This window comes from Loxodonta africana, chromosome 2 (assembly GCF_030014295.1).
Source record: "Loxodonta africana isolate mLoxAfr1 chromosome 2, mLoxAfr1.hap2, whole genome shotgun sequence".
Classification (NCBI taxonomy): Eukaryota; Metazoa; Chordata; class Mammalia; order Proboscidea; family Elephantidae; genus Loxodonta; species Loxodonta africana.
In genome coordinates, this window is record NC_087343.1 from 222663426 (window position 1) to 222683563 (window position 20138).

At 49.5% G+C, this 20138-nt stretch overlaps 1 protein-coding gene across 1 annotated transcript in view; it reads right to left on the reverse strand.

The window, feature by feature from the left end:
* Window positions 1-5516: 5516 nt before the first annotated feature.
* The window catches only part of RIPK4 (receptor interacting serine/threonine kinase 4), a 33991-nt gene continuing 19369 nt past the window's right edge, over window positions 5517-20138 (reverse strand). The window contains exons 4-8 of the mRNA XM_003418977.4: window positions 18119-18168; window positions 15460-15618; window positions 14447-14550; window positions 11358-11622; window positions 5517-8270 (exon numbers count right to left, since the gene is read on the reverse strand). Coding sequence (XP_003419025.2) covers window positions 7087-8270; window positions 11358-11622; window positions 14447-14550; window positions 15460-15618; window positions 18119-18168 — 1762 coding nt within the window. The 3' untranslated portion in view covers window positions 5517-7086. The remainder of the gene's footprint in view (window positions 8271-11357; window positions 11623-14446; window positions 14551-15459; window positions 15619-18118; window positions 18169-20138) is intronic.

Consider the following 20138-nt stretch of genomic DNA (forward strand, 5'->3'; position numbering starts at 1 on the left):
TCAGCCCAAGTCAACTGGGTCTAGGCTAGCTTCTAAACCCACAGCCACCCAGAAAAGATGCAAAGAAAAAGAAGAAGCCTGGCCAAGAGGTCCCATGGATACAGATCAAGGAGAAGGCGGCCACCATTCCCACAAGTCTGTCTCCCAGACAGATGGCACCTTCTGCCCAACCCCTCCTGACATCCTCACCAGGTGCCACCTCACCTCGGTCTCGTTTTTCCAGTAGCACCGCTGGGTTTGGGCAAAGTGTCGCAAGGAGGAAAGAAAATGCTGGAGAGGAGGGAACACCCGCAGGGAGACCTCATTCTTTTTTGTTTGCCACAGAGGGACCGAGGCTTGACAAAGCCACCAGGCTCAGTTCCAAGTGGCAGCAAGTGAGCCCGAAGTGTGTCACGTAACAGATGCAAGCCCCCCGCCCCCGCCCAGGTCCCCTCCGGGGTCCCTCTCTGGCGCAAGCACTGCCAACACTCCGGGGAGCATCTTCCAGAAGAGCTACACCCAACTCTAAATTTATACTTTTAATGATAAGCAGAATATATATCCTGCTCTACAACATGCTTTTCTGGCTCCTCTTGTTTCTTTCTCTTCCTTAATCCAGCACTTCTTAAATTTAAGCTCACTTCTTTTAGTGTGAGCATTTTTAACCTCAGTGATAACACTTTCCATCAGCCACAAAAACAACTTACTCTTTGTTGAACCCCTACATTGTGGCCCACAGCACTTACCTGGGTGGTTCTGGAATGTTCTTTCATGCTCACTGCCAGAAGAGGCGGTCATCTTGAGCAAGGGGAAGGTGAGTTCAAATCATTTCCCATTATTTGGTGGTTTTGTTCTCTTCAGCTAAGGGGTTGCTGTGCCTTGGCCTCTTCCCGGACTCCTGACCTGGGTGGTGATCTTGGCCGTGGTCTGGCCTCTGTTCCTCCCCTCCAGGTGGAGCTCAGGGGCTAGTGTGGCCTTTCCTTCTCACCTGGTCTGTGACACAGTTTGGAGACCTCACTAGAGGCTGGAGTTGAGGGTTCTTCCCCATCTTCTGATGAGTCCAGCATGGCAGCTGACAGATTCGCCCTCTGGCCCCCTCCAATGATTTCAAATCCACTGGCAGAGTCTCCCCAGCTGGGCTGACAGCTGCCCCTCCAACATACAGCCACCAAGTGGAGCTCTGTGAACCGCAATTTCTGGGTCAGGAGTCCTCTGCTGGATTTTGTTCAGAAAATGCACATCGAAGCACATTCCATATACAACTCCTGGTTGTTCCCAGTCCCACTAAGCTGCTCTGTGGACTCTTCTCACAGGGCCCCAGTTTGAGAACCCTGTGTCCCCCCTTCCCTGTGTGAGGGACATCTGTGGCTGTGACTACCCAGTCTCTAGCCCACCTTTCCCAATAAGAGTATCCCTGATTTTCCTCTAGGAAATGACTACCCTCACCTTTCAGAGGCGGAATCTACCAACCTGATCCAGGCAGGCCTGGTCAGTCCCAGGGACCCTTGTTAGCTGCATTTGAGTTGGCCCCCAACTCATGGCAGCCCCACGCACAGTGGATCAACTTGCTGCCTGGTCTTGCCCCCCCCCCGCCCCATCTGTTGTGAATTGGACCGTTGTGCTCCACAGGGTTTTCATTGGCTAATTTTCCAAAGTGGAAGGCTTGGAGCTCCAGCTGCATGAGAATACAGAGCTGTGCCTTGTGAAGTGGAGGCCTGAATGCCTGACAATCAATTATAAGAAATAAAGGAGGGAAGAAGGAGGGAGGAAGAGAAGGAGGGAAGAAGGAAGAAGGGAAAGAGGGACGGAGGGAGGGAGGGGAAGAAAGGGAGAGACGGAAGAAGGAAGGGTGGGAGAAAGGAAGGAAAAGAAGGAAAGAAAAAGGGAGGGGGGCAGGGGGCGGAGGAAGAAAACTTGTCCAGAGTTAAGTTTTCCAGAACTTGACCACCTAGCAGAAGCTTAGGGCCAGAGATTCTCTCTCCCCTGAATGTCAACTTCTGCAAAACACCGGCTCCCTCTGGGCTGCTATGTAAACAGGAGGCGTTAATAACCCTGCCTGCCCCACCCATTCTTTTGAAAGACATAGCTAATGCTTGGCACTGTGAAATGCCTCCTGGCCAACAAAGGCCCCAGAATGTGAGATCAGGGTCAATTATCTGGAGGAAGATGATGCATTCTTTGATAATCAGTTCTGGGGAGTGGACCATCAAGTGGTAAACCAGTTGTTTGCTAATCCAGCCCACAGGTATTCAGGTACACACGCTGTCCCGCGTTCAGACGGGGAGCAAGAGACTGATGGCTGCTGCTTGCTGCCCAAAGGACTTCAGAAGGACCCTGCACCAGGGCCCAACACTTTCTCAGATTTATTTGTAGGACACAGAGTGGTGACACTGTGGGGGCAGGAGGGCACACCAATCAGGGCTGAGGTGTGCAATCTCTCTGCTCACCAAGAGCTCGGGTTCAGGTGCACTGAGGATGAGATCACTACAGGCAGTCCATGGGTTGTGAACGAGATCTGTTCCTAAGTCTGTCTTTAAGCAGAATCTTCTGTAGGTAAGTCAGAACAAGTTCCTACGGTGCTTATTTAGCGTCAGTTAGTCAAATGTTTGTCTTAGTATATAGTATACATTTTACCTTTCTGTGCATACAAAACACTTAAACACTTTCAGACCACGCAGTGTTTTCAAGATCGTCATAAAATAGTGCGTGCGTTTGTTATTATAAGCCATTGTATTTAACTGAGGTTTTTAATATAATAGGCTTTATGGCAGTCCATTTTTTTTTATGGCAGTCCATTCTCAAGTAAGAGTTGTTTGTTAAGTCAGACCTTTCTAACCCGTGGACTGCCTGTATTCAGTCAAGCCCAATGGAGTACATCTGGCAACGGATCAGGATCAGGCTAAGGAAGACGTACATCAGAAGTGTGGGTGGTGTGAATAACGGCGGGATGGAGTCAGAAGCTGGGGTTCAGGTCCTTTGCTAGCCCTTTTTTTTTTTTGCTGGACAGTCCCCAACCTAGATTTCCAGGTCAGTAACAAGGGAGTGGAGTCCCTGGGTGGTACAAACAGTTAATGTGCTCAGCTGCTAACCGAAAGGTTGGAGGTTCAAGTCCATCCAAAGGCCCCTCAGAAGAAGGGTCTGGTGATCTGCTTCTGAGAAAAACAGCCACTGAAGACCCTATTGAGCTCAGTTCTACTCTGGCATGCATAGGTCGCCATGAGTTAGAACTGACTCAATGGCAATGGGTTTGGTTTTTGGTTTGGGTGGTACAAACGGTTGAAGTGCTCTGCTGCCAACCCAAAGATCCGAGTCCGCCCAGAAGCACCTCAGAAGAAAGGCCTTGTGATCTACTTCTCAAAGATTAGTCATTGAAAACCCTATGACACACAAGAAGTCGCCATGAATCAGGGTCGACTGGTGGAACAAGGGAGTGTTTGCTGCCACCGTATCTGACCTGGTGGAGCTCCTTCCCAGGTTGCTGTAAGCACTGCAGTTGAGAGTTGTCTGCAGCTCAATGTTCAGGGGAGGCTCGTGGGAGAACCACTTCTCTTCCAGAACCTACAACTTTCCACATCCAGAGCTGCTGAAGAAAGGCTGGCTTGGCCTCATCTCACCCGTGGCTGGTGCCCTGGAGGGCCTGAAGGGTGGTGTCCTAAGGGCCCCGCAGCAACCACAAAGCACCTGATTCCCTTTCGATTCCTCCCAGAAAGAAAAGGGCAGTTTCTTCCTAAAGTGTAATTGTCAGACTAGAAGATAATTCTGAATGAAAAAGCATGGGATAGGGATCTAAGAGGAAAGGGAAAAGGCCCAGATCTTCTAGGAACTCATCACTATTTCAAGACAGGAAGAGAAATAATGAAGGTACCTGTTATGGATTGAACTGTGTCCCCCTAAAATGTGTGTTGAAGTCCTAACCCCTGTACCTGTGTAAATATGACACTGGTTGAAATAGGTTTTTTTTTTTTTTTATGTTGATGAGATTATACCAGAGTAGGGTGGGTCCAAAGCCTAATCACTTCTGAGTGGTGTCATAAAAAGGGCAGAATAGACATAGACACACATGCAGGGGGAGTGGGGAGCAGACGCCATTTGAGGACCTGTCTACAAGTGAAGGATGCCAAGGATTGCCAGCAGTCATCAAAAGCGAGGAGAGAGGCCCACAGAAGGAATCAATAAGCCCAAGACCCTGATTTGGACTTCTAGCCTCCAGAACTGTGAGAAATTAATTTGTTCCTTAAAGCTACCCACTTGTGGTATTTGTGTTACACCAGCACTAGGAAACTAAGACTACCTAAATGGAAAAAATAAAAAAGCTAAGCCAAATGGCAGTCTTAATAAGAGTTTACAAACCTCGATTTTGCAGGGCCAGGGAACGTGGCCGTGTGTGGTCGGGCCAAGAGTAACCTGGAGGGGCCAAGGCTGAGGAGGGAGGGAGCCAACATGACAGGCAGATGCTTTCATACACAGAGACTGAGCAAATATGCACAGATGTTTAGGATGATAGGAGCCAAGTTTCTCACTGTCAGAGGAAGGAGGTTCAAACACGGAAAGGCTGAAATAAACCATGGGTGTTAGGTCATAATTGAAAGCATTAGTGTGAAATCATAATTTTCACTAAGATACAGAAAAACAGATGCATATGTGTGTATTTGCATGTATGTTAAATACACATTTCCTAGATCTGATCACTGAGAAGGGCTAGAAGTCATGGCACCCCAGTAACAGTAAGTACACCCAGCAACCTGTCCTTGGTTTCTAAACCCCATTCTCCACTGAAAGAAACCAGGTCTCCTTGGAGAAATGGCTGTTTCCAAGGCTGAGGAAAAGTAGATGAGTCTGTGACATCTCATTGTGCCAGAAAGTAAACACTTAAAGAGGATGTGGGAGCATCACAAAAGACACAAACTGGCCATTCAGGGACAAATTGAGTATCAAAATGATAACAGATGTTAACCTGCTGATTAAATAGGAACCTGTGAGAGTCTGTACTGATATACATTTTTTAAAAATCAGCAAAAATTTTTATAGGATTTGTGAATTAGACCATAATTGTATCAATGCTAATTTCCTGATTTTGGTGTGTATACTGGATATTCTTGTTTCTAGGAGATACAAGCTAAAGTATTTGGGAGTAATGGGGCACATTGCCTGCAACCTATTCTTGAAAGGAAGGAAGGGAGGAAGGCTGGATGGAAAGATGGGTGGATAAATGGCTGGATGACATAGTTCAGAAAGGAAAGAGAATGACCAGGCAAATAGGATAAAATGTCAACAAATGGAGAATCTGGAATTATTATTTCAGAAATAATCTGAACTTATTTCAAAATTATAAAGCTAACACATGAAAATAAGACCTGTAAATACCTACAAAGAAATAACAACTTTGGTGTAGAGAGATTCTCCTACCAAGACTGTATTATCTCCCAGGGGATCACACATCTGGAAGGGCCCATGACCACCTCAAACTTCTGGTCTTCAAAACTCAGACTATTTGAGCTCATTTGAAGGGAAAAGCAGTCTCGTTGACGTCAGAGAAGTAGATAAGTACTTTGTTTTATTGCCATCAAATAGACCTTTGTCTTCTTCATGATTCGTATAATAGTTTCTCTATATACTAGTTGCACCACACAATAAAGCACAATGAGGCATATTAAAACATAGCCAGTTCTAAACAGTCTGGATATTTCCTGTCATAGAAAAGAAGTATCCTGCCCGTAGATCCACATTAACATACACGGTACATTAATATCAATCTCTGTATCATACACTAGGCCACAGGATGTGGTTTGCATACAGGGTTTAGTTCTGCAACAAACTCATTCTAACAGCATCAGAAGGCACCACATGGGACAAACATGAGAGACTAGATAATTGGACCTCTTATATCCAAGAATGAGGCTGAGTCCTGGAGCCACCTCGGGGTGTACACCCCAAGCTGCCCAGGGTCCGACAGCTGAAGCCATTTGTAATACAGGTCAGAAAACCCCCGTGGCCCCAAAAGAGTATCCCTTGGGACAATCAATCACCTTACCAAAAATGAAAGCTGGAAAGAAACTGAACAAGTGAGGTGGTTCGTCTGACCAGGTAACACTATTTTTAGTCCAAAACTGAGGTCATAATCAAATTTTTAAATGATTTTTTTTTATGAGCTTACCGTATTTTTACACTAATAAAAACACACACCTTCTACACTTGTTTGCCCACCACTCCCTCCCTCCATGAGGTATTTTCATAAGCACGCTAAACAAATGTAGAAGGCAGGCATTATCTGCATAAAAATACAGTACATATTTGGCTCCAGAGCTCAAAAAATGTTTTGCGCAACAAGAAGTGAACGTCAGCAAGGAGTCTTTTTAGTATAAGTACCTGGTCACCAACAGGACTACTTTGAAGGACAAATAAATCTGCATATAAACGAGTCAGTGAGATCATCGTTTTTTAAAAAAATAACCAACCTTATTCTCATACTTGTTCTTTACAGACAAGACTATTCAATGTTACGAACCTTTACAAGTTTAAAGCAAGAATTGACATCATGTTCATCTATCATTTTATAAAACAAGAATTCCGCTAAAAATTTCTGATAACAGGCTTCTTTGCCTGCCACTGTATATGAAGATAAAAGACACAGTCCCTCTACATCTCTTCTCCCCAATAGTGGTGTGCCCTGAGTAACCAGAGGTGGTGCCTCTCCGCAACAGAGCACACTCAATCTTGCCCATGACTCTGTCACCAAGGACCCAACATCAGGGGCCCCTTAGGAACAGGAGCACAACGAAATGATTCCGACCCATCATCCCTTCCAACACCAGGCCTGCTGACCAGCAGATGGGTCAACAGTCAAGCGCAATCCAACCAACTTCATTTGGAGGGTAGCATGCCCAAACAGATGCCTGGCATGTTATGGAGACACTGTGTGGCCACCTCCCTCTTGACTGCACCCAATGCTCTCTCGCCCCGTGAGTGTGTCCCCACTTGTCCAGTGTTTCAGCTAGTCCCTGACAAAGCACACACAGCCCACCAGTGCGGCACTGCTCTGTCCCTGCAGCGGAACACAACCATGGGACAAGAGTCCCACACAGATGCCTGGACTCTGTGAGGAGCAGGCTAGGTCTTACTTCTTCGGAGGAGTGTGGACACAGGGCTGTGGCCAGGTGACCCGCCCAGCTGCTGGCCACCCTGGAACTTGAGGCTCTGTAGGTTGATGTGGGCGCCGTGCTTGAGGAGCACCTCCACCGTCTTTGCGTGCCTGCCCTGTGCGGCCAGGTGCAGTGCACTGAGCCCCTGGTCATCAGACACGTCAATGTTGTCAGTACTGACCAGCTCCTCCACCACCTCTGAGTGTCCATTGGCAGCAGCCAGGTGGAGGGCCGTCTGGCCCAGTGGCGCAGGGGCCAACACATCAGCCTTTTCCTCCACCAGCAGCTTCACGGTAGCAAGGTGTCCATTTCGGGCGGCCAGGTGCAGGGCAGTGTAGCCCTCAGCAGTCAGCGCCTCCTTCTCGGCACCACGGTGCAGGAGCAACCGCGAGGTGCTTGTGTGGCCCGTCTCTGCGGCCACGTGCAGGGGTGTCTGCAAGAGCTGGTTGCAGATGTTGACATCGGAGCGCAGGTCGATGAGGATGCGGGCCACACGGTAGTGTCCCCGCTGGGCAGCCAGGTGCAGAGGCGTCCTCCCGTCCAGCGTCTGGGCGTTCACGCTCACACCTGGCTGCTTGGCCAGCAGCTTCACAATGGGCAGGTGGCCCTGCCAGGCAGCATAGTGCAGTGGGACCCAGGCATCCTTGCCTTGTAGGCCAGCGTCCACACCGCGACGCAGGAGAATACGTACGATGCTTTCCTGGCCGTGCTGGCAAGCCACGTGCACAGGCGTGCGGCCCTCGCAGTCCGCCTCGTCGACAGAGGCATTCTTCTCCAGCAACAGCCGCGTGCTGGCCTCATCCCCATTCTGAGCAGCGAAGTGCAGGGCTGTCCACTGGTCCTCGTCTTTGGCGTTGACACTGATCTTGCGGGCTAGCAGCAGCTCCACAACACCACGTACCCTCCGCTCAACAGCCAGGTGCAGGGGTGTGGAGCCCTTCCGGTTGGTCAGGTTGGGGTTGGCGTTGTTGAGTAGAAGCCACTTGACGCACTCCTCCTGGCCAGCCTCCACAGCCAGATGCAGGAGGCTGGCACTGCCCTCCAGGACCAGGTCCACGTCCTGGGGCTGCAGGATCTTCATCAGCCGGCTGGTGTCCCCACATAAGATGGCATCCACCAGCTTCTTCTTCTGAATGTCTGTAGTGCCGAGATCTGCAAGCAGGTGAGAGGCACAGGGTCAATGGAGGCGAAGGCCAGAGGCACCTCCAGCCTCACCCTGGAGCCTTTCTGGTGTTCTCATGGGGCCAGGGTCCCCAAGGGATGCTGAGCAGGGACATCTGAGGACGCATGGCCTCCAGGTGGCTTTCTACTTTATTTTAGCCTTAGATCTTATAATACTTTTATGCGTCAACTTGGCTAGGCTACAGCACCCAGTTACACAATCAAACATTGGCGTAGCTGCAGAGGTATTCTGTAGATGTGGTGGACATCTACGATCAGCTGACTCTGAGTAAAGATTACCCTGGATAATGTGGGTGGGCCTGATACAGTCAGTGCAAGGGCTGAAGAACAAAAACCGAGGTTTCCCAGAGAAGGAGAAATTCTGCCTCAAGACTGTAACAGAAATCCTACCGGAGTTTCCCGCCTGCTGCCTGACCACCAGATTTCGGACTTCCCCAACCAGGCCTGGAGCCCTGGTGGCATAGTGGTTAAGAGCTTGGTTGCTAACCACAAGGTCAACAGTTCAAATCCACCAGCCACTCCTTGGAAACTCTAGGGGGCAGTTCTACTCTGTCCCCTATAGGGTCAGCATGAGTTGGTTTGGTAACCAGGCCCCACGATCATTTAAACCAATTACTTGCAGTAAATCTCTCTCTATATATGATATGTGCGTACATATATAGATGGATGGATGAATGGATAGGTAGGGGGATGGATGGACAGATGGGTGGGTGGGTGGATAGATGGATGGATGATAGGTAGGTATGTAGGTAGATGGATGGGTGGATGGATAGATGGATGGGCTGGTGGATAGACAACAGGTAGGTAGGTAGGTAGATAGGTAGGTAGATCTACTGGCTCTGTCTCTCTGGAGAGCCCTGATTAACACAGATCTGCTCCAGGTTCCTAGCGTGGAGACTTTGGGCAGTTCAGTTAATGCATTTAAAAAATAAAAGCATGATTAGATAAAGGATATAAAACTCAGAGCTCCCAGGTGGTGCTCAGAAATTATAGTTAAATTCCTTCATAAAAAAAAAAAGACAAGGCAGGGGCTGAAAAGATGAGGCCAGAGCCCTGAGAGCTTCAGCAGTGCTCACCGCACCACCCTGCAGAGCTCGCCGGCTGCAAAGCTGGTGCCTGCAGCTGGGCAGGGACAACCTAGGTCTCAGCCCAACCTCAAAATGCCACCCCCTGCCGTGGTGACCCATAAAGCACGTTTCCTAGAAAAATCTAAAGGACTGGGAGGAACGTTAGTTAGCCCAGAACAGGAAAAGTTCTATTTAATGTACAAATCCTATTACGTTGTCTGAAATTCTGAGTTGTGCAAAATAAAACTCTCCTTCCTCACATTCAACATTCTCAAAGGGACCTAAGAGAAGGGTGGGGTGTGGGTGGTCTTAAAAAAATGGAAACAAATCAGTCTGGATTTGGTGTTACTACACTCTCATTCTGAGTTGAGTCAATGACACTGTCTTAGCATGAAGACAAGATGTCAGCTGAGAGCTTTAGATCCAAAAAGAATGTTCTAGAATATATTTCGCCAATGGGAACGGTGATACTCCTTTCCAGTTTCTGAGTTAGCCCTGACTTTCGTCTTGACTTTTACTGTCCAGTGTCTGCCTCTAGTCATCAAACCAGTACCCCCACCTCTGTGTCTTTGCTGAGGCGTTTCCTTAACCAAAATTTACTCTTTTACCACCGACATTCCACTCTAAAGTTCCTAGCAGGCCCATTAAAAAAACCAAAACCAAACCACTGCTATCGAGTCGATTCCAACTCATAGAGGCCCTGTAGCACAGAGCAGAACTGCCCCCTTGAGTTTCCAAGGAGCACCTGGTGGATTCCAACTGCCAACCTTTCGGTTAACAGCCGTATCTCTTAACCACTACGCCACCAGGGTTTCCAGCAGGCCCATAAGATCCAGTAAAATTCTCCCCTCTAAGAGGTCTCCCTGACCCACCAGGACAAACAAATGTCCCCTCTTCCTGGTGTCCAGGCTATACAAGACCCTCCAGGCCCTCATCTCTCTGTGCACCATGGCCAGAGTGTCTGTATTTTCCTCATAGAACTGCAGCCCCTTGAGGGACGGGCCAGGACCACAACTTACCCCCAGAGTGGGCAGAGAGGGAGCTACGACATGCACCAACCCCCACTGCTGGGGCAGGGGCTGTTGTTGTTAGCTGCTATCGAGTTGGCCCCCGACTCATGATGACCCCATACACAATGGGATTGACCTGTTACAACCCATAGGGTTTTCACTGGCTGATTCCTCAAAAGTAAAACGCCAGGTCTTTCTTCCTAGCCTTTGTCTGGAAGCTCCACTGAAACCTGTTCAGCATCATAGCAACACACATGAGACGTGGTGGCTGCACATGAGGCGCGTTGGCCGGGACTCAAACCCAAGCCTCTCACACTGAAGAAGAGAATCGTGCCACTAAACCGCCACCGCCCCTATGTGGATGGGCCAGGCAAAAAGCACTCCCTAAAAAGAAAACCCACAAAAATTAACATAAAAAGATAAGCTAACCTCTAGGGGCTCCTACCATAGCTGGTAGTTTATAAATGTCCAGGGTATTTTAAACTCCAAGGCCAACTAACCTATCGTAATGCATGGTAAGTGAGTGAGTGGGTAGCCCAGAGATAAGGAAGTGTGGGGGTGCTTACAGAGCACTGCTAAGGAGGAGTATACGGTGGCATCTACCAGGGAGAAATATCCCTGGGTGGGGGTGGGTGGTCTCCATTCATTCATAGGCTCACACACAGACCTCAGGTTCCTCAATCTGAGCGCCTGAGGTCAGCCCCAGTGCCTGATTTGGCACAGGTGAGCTCCTATCGTACAGCCAGTGACTCGGTCTGTTCCTCTTACTCCCTAAATGCCACTCGAGAGCTCAGCGGATTTGGGCTCAATGAACTGACAATGCACTGACGCCCACCATCGCTCAGAGAAGGGCAGGGAGTTACGGTCAAGAACTTGGACGCCTGATCCTTTTAGTTGTCGCTGACTCCCATGCCCCATGAACCTCCCAGCCCATGGGTAAGCTCATTAGTTCTCAGGACACAAAGGTGTTCCCCACTCACCGCCCGTTGAAGGCTCACGCTCGAAAGACAAGGACAGCGACCCTCTGGACGAGAAGGCAGAATCGACTGAAGAGACCCCCGAGAGCCTCTTGCCGCTGCTCGTTGAGGGGAGTTTGGATTCTGAGGAGCTGCGGCTGAGCTCTTCCGGGCCCTCGATGGTCTGAGAAATCCCAGAGTCTAGCTGTGACAGCAACTCTGAAAGGCTGCAGTCGTTATCAAACGGTGGGGCTGAGGCACGCTTGAGGGGCGTGGACACGGGCACCACCTGTACGGAGTGGAGAGAGGGAAAGGCATGAAGACCCACCATCTCTTGCTCGGCCCACCCGGGACACAAATGTGGAAAAGCAAGAGGAACTACAGGCAGAAGGGTGACTGTTAGGGACTAATATGTGTCCCCCCACCCCCAGAATTGCAAATGGTTAAGCGCTCAACTACTTAGCCAAAAGGTTGGAGGTTCGAACCCACCCAGAGGCACCCTGAGAGACAGGCCTGGCAGTTCTACTCCACATATATAGGGTCTCAGGGAGTTGGAATCCGCTCTGTGGCAACTGACAACAGTAATACTTGTGGATGTAATCCCGTTGGGAATAGGGCTTCTTCGTTTTGTTAATGAGGCCACACCATATCAGTGCAGGCTGTGTTTTAAGCCAATCACTTTTGAGATATAAAATGAACAGATTAGGCACAGAAGCAAAGAAGCCCTGGTGGCATAACAAATGCAGCTCGGTTCCTCAGGTAAAAGACCTGGTGATCTGCTGCCATAAAGATTAGGAAAACCCTATGGGACAATTCACATGGGGTTGACAGGAGCAGGAATCTACTAGAAGACACCTAGCGACAACAAGGCACAGGAGCAAAGAAGGACAGATGTGGGAAGATGGTTGCCACGGCACATCAAGATTGCCAAGGAACCAAGGAACAGAAGCTGAAGAGACAAGGACCTTGCCCAAGAGCCAACAGACAAAGAAAGCCTTCCCCCTAGGCCAGCACCCTGAATTCATACTTCTAGCCTCCTAAACTGAGAAAATAAATTTCTGTCCATTAAACCCACCCACTTGTGGTATTTCTGTTACAGCAACACTAGGCATCTAAGACAGTGGGCCAGAAGAAGAAAAGAACGCCATCAGCTGCCAGTAAGCGAGGCAGAGAATTCAATCATTTGTAACCATACACACAGCACTGGGGAGTCCAACACTCAGAGCTGCAAAGACATTAGGCTGGGTCTACCCAGCAGGAGGAAATTGTAAGACAAAAGCAACTTGATAAAAATTGAAAATCCCCATTATTCTGCTCCGGATTCCAAAAGCTGAGTGGCATTACATGCAGCGCTATCCAGACAAAAGGCAGAAGTGGAACAAGCTCAGAGAGCGGGGGAAATGGGAGTGGCCGCACCTTGTCCATCTAGAAGAGAGCAGTGTCAGTGAGAAATACAAGGAAGGTGATCTGCAGCCCTTCCTTGTCATTGTTACGAAAACCAAAAAACTAAGCCCATTGTCATCGAGTCCATTCTGACTCATAGTGACCCTATAGGACAGAGTAGAACTGCCCCGTAGGGTTTCCAAGGAGAGGCTGGTAGATTCAAACTGCTGACCTTTTAGTTAGCAGCCAAGCTCTTTAACCACTGCGCCACCAGGTCCCAGGTATCACTGTTGTGAGCTGCCATCAAATCGGCTGACTCACGGAGACCCCATTCACAAGGGAACGATAAACACTGCCCAGTGCTCTACCATTCCCATTATTGCTTGGGGATCACACTGTTGTGATCCACAGAGTTTTCACTGGCTGATTTTTGGAAGTCGATCACCAGGCTTTTCTTCCTAGTCCGTCTTAGTCTGGAAGCTCCGCTGAAACCTGTTCAGCATCATAGCAACAAGCAAACCTCCTCCACTGACAGATGTGTGGTGGCTGTGCATGAGGTGCACTGGCTGGGAATCGAACGTGGGTCTCCTGCATGGAAGGTGAGAATTCTACCACTGTGCCACCACTGCCCCTAGAGCCCTGCAAATCTGGCTTAGGGGCTGAGCGTGGCCACTAGAGAGTGGTGGAGACTAGCTGCAAGGACAACACAGCTGTCCGATCCAATATACACTGATGGGTTGTGAGATGAATAGATTTCTGGTGAGTGACTAGAATCTGCCTGTGACTCATGAATCTTTCCTGATTCATACCCATGTGCTTCCAAATCTCTCCTCTCCTTGGGAACCAGAGACACTCAAGAGCCTGATTTATTCTTCCTTTGTTGCTTTCTGTATTGAGTCATATCCACTTGTTGGTTGCCTTTGTTTTTTTTGCATCAGTGGCCAGGTCTGACTTTGGGGTCACCTCCCTGGCCATCTTTGCTCCTGACCCCCACAAGCACAACACACCCCTTTATGTCCAGACAGTGGGTGTTCCACAGAAGTTACTTATCTCCCGACTTTACACTGACGGCCTGGAATATATTGCCCAATACCAGATAACGTGCTATAAAGCCAGTTTATTAGGCTTTACTTTACAAGTCTTATTATCCTAAAAGGGACTTAGAGAGTCCCAGCATTTGGAAGTTCTCACTGCATCTAAATAGCTACGTGATGCTCAGTAATGGAACCATTTATGAGCAGTTAAAACAAAAGAGGCCAGATGCCCACACCAGGGGTGCAAAGACACTGCACCCCAGATCATGCCTCCCCACCCGACTGGGCCCAGCAGCTGGATGGGGTGTTCCATTCCCTGTGCTTCAAAGAGCTTCCAGTGTGGCTATTTAATAAATCTAGTGCGACCCACACACTCCACATGTAACTACACGGATGGGAGGAGGGGGACAGGGAGCACCCACACAGTCTACATGTAACTACACAGACGGGAGGCGGGGGACAGGGAGCACAGCACAGCAGGGATGCGGCTGGCTGAGGGGATGCACACCCTGTACCGTGCACGGACCACATGATGGGCTCAGTAAGGCACCACCCTCAGAAGGGGACGTGAGCACCTAGGCTCATGGGGGGAACCCTTCACAGCATCAGAATTATCTGCAGAACAGATGAGTCTTGCTGGGAGGACTCAGGCATGAAAACAAACCCAAATGACACCTCTGAGGAGATCCAGGTTACCTCACTCTTGGGCTCGGGGGAACTTTTCACATCTAGATCTTGAGTTGTTTCTTTCACTTCATCGTCAGGCTTTTCATACAGGTCCTCGGTTTCAGACGTAATTTCTTTGGGGAGAAAAAAAAAGGGTGCGTCACTCAGATAATCACTTCCACAAGTACTCTACTTCCACGTCTAACCACAGGGACAGAGCGGCAACAGCCCCGAGCCTCAGCATCACGGCGATGACCGTGCCAGGCTCCTTGGATTTCTCAGGCACCCTGCCCAGAGCCAGGCTCCCCAGGTCACCCCAGGGGCCTCTGTGTGGCGGCTGCTGGCCACACTTGGGCCTCCCATCGGCAGCTCTGCAGACTCTCGCCAGGCTGAAAGTTTAAGGGCCGCTCTTTTCCAGGATCCTAAAGGAGGCTTCGTCAAGGAGAGCCCCGCCTGCCAGGCGTGCAGGGTCTGTGGCCCTTAGGTGGCCAGGCTGCCCACACCTGGGTGTGGAGCGCCCGCCTCACCCATGTTGTCATCACCCCTGTGTGATTTAAACACAGTGATGGATTTCCATTTAATCAGGCTACTTTCCTAACCAAATGACACATCTGGCCTAAGGAAACAAGACCCGCAGCGAAGGGCGTCGGGAACCCTCAGACCACTTGTCCTGTTAGTCTCCTAAAGACAAATCGCTGTATTTGGACATGCAATGTACAGGCTCCTCCAGGCAGCAACCCAGCCCTGGGTTGGAAGCGGCCTGGGGAGGAGTTGCCCGTGCAGCACTGGTCACCTCCATCCCCACTGTGAGTCTGAGGGTCACAGGCAGGTGTGTGACCCGCCTGCTAGCTCAGGGCTCGACCTGCTCCACCTCTCTATGCACACTGACCTGAGCCTGCAGCTCTCTTCTGACCCTACGCCCTAGCAGACACTCCTTCTTCCACAACACCAGCAGAAGAGGAAAGCAGTAACATTCTGGGGGAAGCCCGACGCAGGGGTCCTCTCCAAGGACAGGCGGGGGCTAGCTGGCAGCACCCACTCACCTTGGAAGGTGGGCCGTGCACGCGGGTCATCCTGCCAGCACTGCTGCATGAGGCGGATCAAGGTGCTGCAGGCGCGGGGTCGGGGTCTGCAGACAGGTGGCAGCTCAGGGCGGTGGCCTTTCACCACCTTCACCATGATGTGCAGAATGTTCTTCTCATCTGCAAGGGGAAGGTGCACAAGTCACGGCAGCTCTGGGAGTGGGGGGACGCGCGGTTTATCTGCAGCAGGAAGCAGGAACCGTGGGAAAGCACCCGGGGGCACAGGCTCGTCACCTGGGAAACCCCCTTTGCGAGGCACACAGCCCTCTTTAGCCCTTGTTCTTACAGGGCACACACGCTCTCATACCTATATTCAAGGGTTATGAGTTACCAAACAGAATCAGGGTGCTGTATCACAGAGATCTTGCTGAGCTTCTAACTCAAAGGAAAGCAGCTTCAAAGCAGGAAAATATCTGACTGGGCATGTTCCTAAGTGGCCCGTGCCTGCCCAAGGAGGTCAAAGACATAAATCACGGCATCTGCAGCATTTGGCATGCACATGGACCCAAATCTCCCTGTGGTGGTGGTTGTTAGGTGCCTTCAAGTCGGTTCCAACTCATAGCAACCCTGTGTACAACAGAACGAACCACTGCCTGGTCCTGCGCTATGCCCACAATCATTGTTATGCTTGAGCACATTGTTGCAGCCACTGGGTCAATCCATCTCGTTGTGGGTCTTCCTCTTTTTCATTGACCCAGTACTTTACCAAGCATGGTGTCTTTCTCCCGAAAATGGCTTAAAAAAAAAAAAAGTCTTCCTGAATTCCAATTCCTACCCCAAAACACAGGTCCCCGCTAACTTCCAGTGACCCAGCCCCAAGACACTAACCTTAATCAGTGTGCAAGCAGGACACACATAGGCTTAAAAAAAAAAAAAAAAATTTTTTTTTTTTTTATTACTGGGGGGTAAAGGTTGGGGTTCTACTCCAATTGGAATGGGCTCAGTGGGATCTTCATTGGGCCAGTTTTCTCAACCTCAAACCACACTGTCCATCAAGCCCACGCTTTGAGTCCCCAACACTCCCTTTCCCCCCACCAGTTCCCGACACGCCCCCCAGGACTGGAACTCTTTGGAGAGGCAGGTTGACACGTATCAGCAGATGTAGAAAATTGGCCCAAAGTCACCAATGGCTGCCAGATCCTACACTGATGTTTTGTTCCACTTTCCAGTTAAATCTCGTACAACTGCAACCTGACGTATCCACATACAGTTCCCATGGTAACCAAGCCTTCCAAAAGCCAACGGGCCCTCTAAGTGAAATGATGTGACAATGGAACTCAACGCCTAGAATAATCTCTGCTGCTCAACATGAACTGCTCTGAAAAGTATCACGAGACACGCGTGGCTCCGGCACCCTGAACTCCTTTATCGACCAAGCAATAAAGTGTGAGGGACTTATTCTTGACTTTTTACACCATGTGCTTGGATTTCAGATGTCACTTCTATCAGACAACTGTATGGCAGAGTGGCATGCTGCCAGGTCAAAAACAAGATTCAGATCACAGGACTCAATAGAGGGAAATGAGCCATTAAGGAAGAAAGGATAACAGGTGGTTAAGACAACGTAGATATAGCCTTGCTAGCTTGTGGCCCGCCACGGTCTGCAGTGGCCATGCCCTCCCTGCCCCCGGCCAGCCCACTTCCTAGTCAGAAGAAATAAACTGTTCAGAAACCAAAGAAAGAAAGAAAGTCCCCAAGATAGTCTAGGTTTTGAGAGCCAGCATGAACTTCAAACAGACTCCTGGTCTGTGACTACACCAGTGGTCATGAAGAAGGTGCAGGACTAGGCAACATTTCTGTTACACATAAGGTCGCCATGAGTCAGAGCCGATCCAACAGCAACTAACAACAGTCTATGGCTCACAACCAGCAAGTGACTCCCCAGACCTGTGAGCCACATACTGACTCTGATCTATATTTTTAGGTATTTTTGGTCATACCTAAAAAAACTGTGATTGCACATGATTTAACGGGAAAGTGGAACGAAACATCAGTGTAGGATCTGGTAGCTGTCGGTAACTCTGGGCCAGTTTTCCACACCTTCTGATAACATCCGCCTCCCTCTCCAAAGCTCTTTTCCCACGGGGTGTATTGGGAGCTGGGGGAGGGGGGCTGTTGGGAAAGTGAAGCTTGAGCTCAGCTTGATGGGCAGAAATGCCTGTAGAAGAAAGAGCTATCCTTCTCCAATGACGCTGCAAGGATACTCAATGTATACAATGACCTGAGTCAAGGTATTAAGATGCTGAAGGAAAACTAATCTACAGTGACGGAAATAAGAATAGTGGCTGCTGGAAGGTGAGGAAGGAAAGCTAGAGATCCCGAGCTGGGTGGGGTGCCCGGGTGCGCACGTTTGTCAAAATACACGTAACAGAAGCCCTCAGATTCGTGCCCTTTCCTGTGGGTAAGTTATACAGCAAGAGCGTTTTGTTGGGAGGGGGGTGATCTCTCCACAGACCACCCAGCAGGACGGAGCAGCCCGACCCAAGGGTGGTTGAGCTGGCCTCAAGGCGCAGGGCAGCAGGCATCACAGGTGTGCACCTGGGAGACCACAGGTACATCTGAGACCAGGAGGAGTTACAAGGACGACGACTGCATGACACCAGGAGAGAAGTCCACTCACCGGCAAATGGCTTCTTCTGTGTAAGCACTCCCCAGAGGACAATGGCAAAGCTGGAAGACAAGCCAAGGACATGAGTGTCTCAGGACCCAGACTCCCAAAGAAAGTACACAGCCCTCCTACACAGCAGTAAGCGGGAAGAAAACCACCCCAAAGGCTTTTACAAAGAGAGATGGCACCAAGATATTTCTCATGCGTTTTTAAAACGGAGAAAACTCTTATCACGGAACAAGCCACAATGATAGCTGAGCTGTGAAGTAACTGCCACAGCCTCACCCCCGAGCTACAAGTCTCCCGCAGCCTGGGGTTCCAATCCATGATGGTGCCCCGGGGCTTTTTTTATCGTGCTTTAAGTGAAAGTCCACAAATCAAGTCAGTCTCTCATAAAAAATTTATATATACCTTGCTATATACTCCTAGTTGCTCTCCCCCTTATGAAACGGCACACTCCTTCTCTCCACCCTGTTCCTCGTGTCCATTCAACCAGCTCCTGTCCCCCTCTGCCTGCTCATCTCCCCTCCAGACAGGAGCTGCCCACACAGTCTCATGTGTCTGCTTGATCCAAGAAGCTCACTCCTCACCAGCAACATTTTCTATCTTATAGTCCAATCCAATCCCTGTCTGAAGAGTTGGCTTTGGGAATCATTGCAGTCTTGGGCTAAGAGAAGGTCTGGGGACCATGTCCTCCGGGGTCCTTCTAGTCTCAGTCAGACCATTAAGTCTGGTCTTTTTACAAGAATTTGAGGTCTCCATCCCACTGCTCTCCTGCTCGCTCATGGGTTCTCTGTTGTGTTCCCTGTCAGGGGCAGTCATCTGTGGTAGCCGAGCACCATCTAGTTCTTCTCATCTCAGGCAGATGTAGTCTCTGATTTATGTGGCCTTTTCTGGGGCCCCAGGTTCTTAGAGAGTATGGCCCACATCTGCTTCATTCCCCACCACGTTCTTGCAAGCACCAGGCAACGGGAGGTGCTCAAGCATTTGCCGAGTAAATGGATGAATGAATGACAGGCAACTCAGATGCCCTTCTCTCCTCTGCTACGTCTGGATGCCTAGCTGCGGCTCAGCGAGAGGCTTGATCACTGTTATTTCATTAGAGGGTTGATAAAGGAAACACACAGAAAACATCAGGAGTCAAGCCAGCTGATTGTCCCAAAGCCCTATTTTGGCTGTTAGAAGGCATATCTATCCATTTAATGCACACAAAAAAATTTAAAAAGTATATACATATATATATATTTAATAACTACTCAGAAAAAAAAAAAAAAAAAGCTCAACCTGGTAACTAAAAACAACCTGATAACCAGGAGCCCCAAAATCAAGCTGCTGTGCAAAGTTAAGAGCAACTGCTTAGAGAGAAGCAAGAATTCTCCCCTTACAACTCAAACTAGCAAGTTCAAAAGTTTATTAAAGTCTCAGCTCTAAAATAAATAAAAGACTTTTTTGTTTTCCCCCAACTCTACAAGCCAGGGCTAGCCCCCGAGGTGCCCTTCCCCGGTGGATGCACAGCTCAAAGGCCCAGCTCAGCACCTGGACATGGTGTGACTGCCAAACCAGTCAGCCAGGACTCGGGCGGGTGGCAATGACAACTAGGCAGAAGGCCAAGTGACTCGGGGCTTAGGGTCAGAGTCCCAATGGGTAAGAGGAGAACCACAATGAAGGCTTATGTGGCAGCTTGCTCTCTGCTCCCTCTTTTCTTCTTCACAATTTGAAAAAGAAAAGGAGCGAATGACTTGGGGATTGTTCCTTAGGTATGTAATTCCCACTGACTTTAGCTTCTGGACAGCCTCTAGGGTGTCTACATTCCCAGCCAAAGGTAAGAGAGCTAGGAGTGTGAGCTGCTGGGCCAGGGGAAACTGAGTGCTGAAGAGGCCAAATCTACACAAATCTGTGCACACACACGCACACACACACACAGAGGCACTTAAAGCAGCAGATCCTTCCAACAGACAAGCAATAAAATCCACACTTTATAAAAACACCAAAGCTTTTACACTGCAGAAGCTGGTCAGTCTGGTTACCTAAC